Source organism: Pinus tabuliformis, chromosome 9 (assembly GCF_031772625.1).
Source record: "Pinus tabuliformis cultivar Carrire ecotype Pingquan chromosome 9, CPIR1, whole genome shotgun sequence".
Taxonomy (NCBI): Eukaryota; Viridiplantae; Streptophyta; class Pinopsida; order Pinales; family Pinaceae; genus Pinus; species Pinus tabuliformis.
In genome coordinates, this window is record NC_142307.1 from 942460758 (window position 1) to 942465664 (window position 4907).

Below are 4907 nucleotides of genomic sequence, written 5' to 3' on the forward strand. Positions count from 1 at the left end.
AGAAATAAACTAGAAAATATTCCAAAGAGTCAAAAGAAATGCTATTCCCAACAAATTACACTGAGAAATAAGCTAAAAAAATATTCCAAAAAATCTAACAGATAAGCTACCTAATAATATCCATTCAGCAAATTAAATTGAGAAATACACTGGAAAATATTCCAAAAAATCTAACTAATAATAATATCCTCCGATTTTGAATATACAGTGATCCGATGCTTTGTTAACCCATTGAAAGATAAATTTAAAGTCACTTAACACAAACACAACCAGTTCAGGATTACAGAACCATTTTACCCCAAAAAAAAATAAAAAAATAAAAAAATAAATATCAAGCGAATACGTCGGAAATATTACGGTGCGTGTCGGTATACTCGGTAAGTTTCGAAGAAACTGTTGACCCTGATGCTTTGTTAAGACATTGAAAGATAAATTTAAAGTCACGTAACACAAACACAACCAGTTCAGGATTACAGAACCATTTTACCAAAAAGAACGAACGCGATAATAATGACCAAAAGTCAAGCGAATACGTCGGAACTGGAAGTATTAGGGTGCGTGTCGGTATACTCGGTAAGTTTCGAAGAAACTGTTGACCCCAGCAAATCGGCTGGAACTTTCGCGCGGTGCAGAACCTTTTGGCGTTCGGGATCCCTCCCTTTATAGAGCCCCGTGCCTGCTGTAACATAACCATACATAGCCAATCTCTGCACTCTGCAATTGTTCACTTCACAGTCTTTTAGGTTTTATGAGCTTCGCCCAATTGTAACAGTGTGTGTGTGAGACTATCTTTGCTCTGTAATTGCTCATTGCTGAGTCTTTACGGCCTCTAGATTTGATGGGCTTCGGTCAATTCTGACAAAAAGAAAAATTAATCGGGTTGCTCTGAGTCTCAGATATGAAGAATCTTAAGCCGTCGGATGGAGTTCTGTGTAAGATGGTCAGAGTAGTGAAGCCTTGCTTCATAGCTTTGACGGTTGTCTCTGTTCCTGTGTTCTTGAAGCCTGCATATGTTGCTTCGAATGAATTCGTTGCCGCCGTTTTTCCCCAAATTTGTGATAAGTTCTCGGCGTGGCTGACGCCTGCAGTTCTGTATGTGTTAGTGAACTGTATAATTCTCGCCATTCTCGCCAATTCAAGATTTCAAGACAAGCTCGACATATCCGGCAGGTCATATGACGAGCATAACCAGTTGGCTCCCCATCAGAAGCAGGAGCCAATTTATGAGGAAGAATCGGCGGAAAAATTCGGCGCGACGGAATTGGAAGAGCAGGAGCCGGAGGTGAGCTCCGAAGCGAGATCTGAGGGGATTCGAACCCTGGACGTCCGCAAGGTGGAAAGGCCTTTGGCGACCTCGCGGTTTCATTACAGGAAGTCCGGAAGTGCGAGGTCCGGCGCGGAGGCGAAATCGCTGGGTATTTCGCGGGCGTCAAAAAAGAAGGCGGACACTCTGGAGGCCACGTGGAAGGCGATAACAGAAGGCCGAGGCCCTCCTCTGGCGCGGCACCTTAGGAAATCTGAGACCTGGGAATCTCTCCACCGCGGCGACGCTACGGAGGCCGCGTCTCACGACTCTGCGGTGTTTCGAAAGTCCGAGACATTGAGCACCGCCAGGAGTCGAACCGTCGACCTCCAGCAGGGACCTGAATTAGCCCTGGGGTTGACAAAAGAGCCCTCTCCCAGCGAAGACGAGTTGAATAGACGAGTGGAGGCCTTTATTGCCAAGATGAACAATGATATGAAGCTTCAGAGGGAACAGTCGCTCGCTCGCTACATGGAAATGGTGAATCGAGGAACGGGCGAATAATCTTTTTTCCATTACTGTCTGTCATTGGATTGTAATTACTTAGTTGCTGAGTCTTTAATTGCCGTATTGAATGTGCGGATTATTTTATCATTTTCTTGATAGATAGTTGATTTGCATCTGCATTTTCTTCCGGGGATGACCAGTTTTATTTTTGTTTGTGTCATAAGGCTGGCAGTCAGTCACAGAAAAGTTCATCACTCCGCTTGCCAATGGAAGAATTGTAGATGCCCCATTAATATTGTGTGCATTAACATATGTAAAATATGCTGTCGGGCTCTGTATATATCTCTGTATATTTTTATGGACCGCTGTGGGATCAATACAAATATTTAACTTAGGTATTTGTATAAGTCTCGCATCTACCATTATGATAGTTATCTGTATGTTTATGCCATATTCACAGCTGAAATTTTCTTTCAATCTTCGGTATCGATGTTGTGAATAGTGATTACTGTTCATATGCGAAAGGCCAGCTGAACTGGCGAGCAGGCCTGGAATTTCGAATTTGTTTTGACTGTTAGTCAAAATTTGATAACAGTTAATTGTTTTTCATGAGCATTATTTTAAGTTTTATTCAGATTCATTAGTATTTTTCAGGTTATATCCAAGTTCTACGCAACCGCATTTCATATTTAATTATATAATTGTGATTAAATCAAAGATATCTATTTTGTTTACAGATTATTTAATTCTTTTGGGTTTTGAAAAATTTGAATGGAATTTGGTGAAACCATCTTTAGTTAATTTTTTTTAGTTTTTTTAAATAGATGAGTATAATTTAAAATTTGTTTAAATGGATTTAGTAATTTAAGAGGATTAAATTTGTGATTTCAATAAATTTGTACTGGATTTTAAATAAATTTAATCAAAAAAATTGTTCAAAAGATTTTCAAAATGTAAAATAATTTTGTTTGGGTATTATTTAATTATTTTTTATTTTTTTAAAGTTTTTACTATAAATTTGGTGAAACAATTTTTAAATAAATCTTTCTTTATTTTCTGTTTAAATAGATTCATTGTTGTGTAAAATCGCTTTAAATGAATTTAGTGTCTCGAAAAACTTTAAGGCATTAAATTATGCAAAGTTTATAAATTAATTTGTGATTTTAATCGATTTTGACTAAGTTTTAAATCAATTTGATGGAAAAAAGAGTCCAAATTTTTTAGGAAATATAAAACAAATAGACTATAGCTTTTGCTGGTGAAAATTTAGTATTAATTTTTTGACTTTAAAATTTTTCCAAATTTCGAACGAGAAACTTCACCTGGAATGACACATAATACAGAATAAATATAATTCAAAATTTGCTAATGAACCATTTAAATCTATACCCACAAATAAAATAAAATAAAACTTTGTCATTGATATGTAAGAGATTTGCCTCAACCTTCTTAGTAGCGATTTGACGTAAATGATGGACCAACTTGAAAACAGAAGTTAATGAGAATATTAACCATTAACCATTTTCACTGGCTTATTATTTGTAGTATTTGAAATTATTTGATTGATTGAAAAGAAGAATTAAGTAAAGTTTGTTAATAGAAATTATATTAAAAAATAAACTATGGAACTATTCATTATCGAACTATTCATGATCTTGATGAAAAATAAATTAGGACAAAAAAAACTTAAATGTTTCTAGTTCCTCATCAAGATCAGATGAAAAAACAAACTATGACAAAAATTTAAATAAAAAACAACATAGAAAATTATTTTACGAACATCTATTAACCCGCCATTAAAATTTTACGACCATCTATTAAACTTTTGTTTCGAACGATTAACTTAGATGTATACATGACAAACTTAGGGTTTTAAATTCTTTTTAAATGTGTTCTGACATTTTAATTTTTTTATTTAAAAAACAAAATACGTTCTGTGGAACGTCAAATTCCAGGCCTAATTTTTGCGAGTTACGGCCGCTGTGTTATACGACCGTCGAATTTGCACGTCTGTCTTGAAAACTGAAAACCGACTTAGGCATAAGGTAATCATTTGCTACATGCCTTTCATTTATTGGCTTTTTAAATATGCGACAATTTCTTTATTATTATTTTTTATAAAATCAACAAGGTAATCATTTGCAACATGCCTTTCATCTATTGGCTTTTAAAATAGACTGAAATTTCTTTGCTGATATATATTGAATTTGCATATCAAGTAATTAATATAGTTGTGACAACGACGGTTGTTGGAGCACGTCGCTAAGTTTAGGTAATCGACAATTCGTTATAATTTGTTTTTGTCGTTGGTTATTGACACACTCAGGTACCGCCCCGATAAGGGTGGTCGGAAAGATAAGAGACTCTCGTGATAGATGTGTATTGATGAAGGGTACTAAATAAGATCCTCCCTCATCACTTTATTTTTGTCCATGGAAAATACAATCACTTTTATACGAACATTGGGAAATCCTATGATAAATTGGTAGTAGGGACGATTATTATTGACTATGATTTGTGAATGTAGAGATTGATTTATTAATGGGTAGGTTTTTTTTATATTAGATGTCTGTGAGTTTTGAGCTGTTAACATTTTTTTTTTTTTTTTTATCTCAGGGAAAAAAAGTTTAAAGACAAACAAAATGAGTTTTCAGTTTTATTTTTTATTATAAATACTTTTAATTTTTAAAAAATAAAAATAAAAGTATCATCTTTATATTATGTTATAAAAATACAAAAATTATAAAAATAAAAATAAAAGTATTATCTTTATATTATGTTATAAAAATACAAAAATTATAAAAATAAAAAGTCATTCTAGCAGATTCAAACAAATCTATTTCAAACAAGAGTAAAAAGTAGATATCTAACTACAAAATTATATATTATTTAAGAGGTCAAGCTTGTGTGATTTATAATGATGAATGATAATTCTTTTGGATTAATCATAACACTGTGTTAAGAGAATGTTCCACACCCTCAAATGTGGTTCATCATCACAAACAAGACTAAAAAGTAGATATCTAACCACAAAATTATATATTATTCAAGAGCTCAGACTTCTATGATTTATAATGATGAATGATAACTCTTTCGGATTAATCACAACACTGTGTTAAGGGAATGTTTCGAATCCTCAAATGTGATTCATCATCAA

At 33.8% G+C, this 4907-nt stretch overlaps 1 protein-coding gene across 1 annotated transcript; it reads left to right on the forward strand.

Moving 5' to 3' along the window:
• The first annotated feature begins 606 nt into the window (after positions 1 to 606).
• On the forward strand, positions 607 to 2113 carry LOC149151847 (uncharacterized). Its single transcript, XM_089439268.1, has one exon. It carries the CDS (start codon positions 899 to 901, stop codon positions 1805 to 1807), a length of 909 nt encoding a protein of 302 aa, XP_089295394.1. The 5' UTR covers positions 607 to 898; the 3' UTR covers positions 1808 to 2113.
• Positions 2114 to 4907: the final 2794 nt, after the last annotated feature.

Coding starts and splice junctions, on each gene's coding strand:
- LOC149151847 (XM_089439268.1), top strand. CDS start 899: ATGAAGAATCTTAAGCCGTCGGATGGAGTTCTGTGTAAGATGGTCAGA.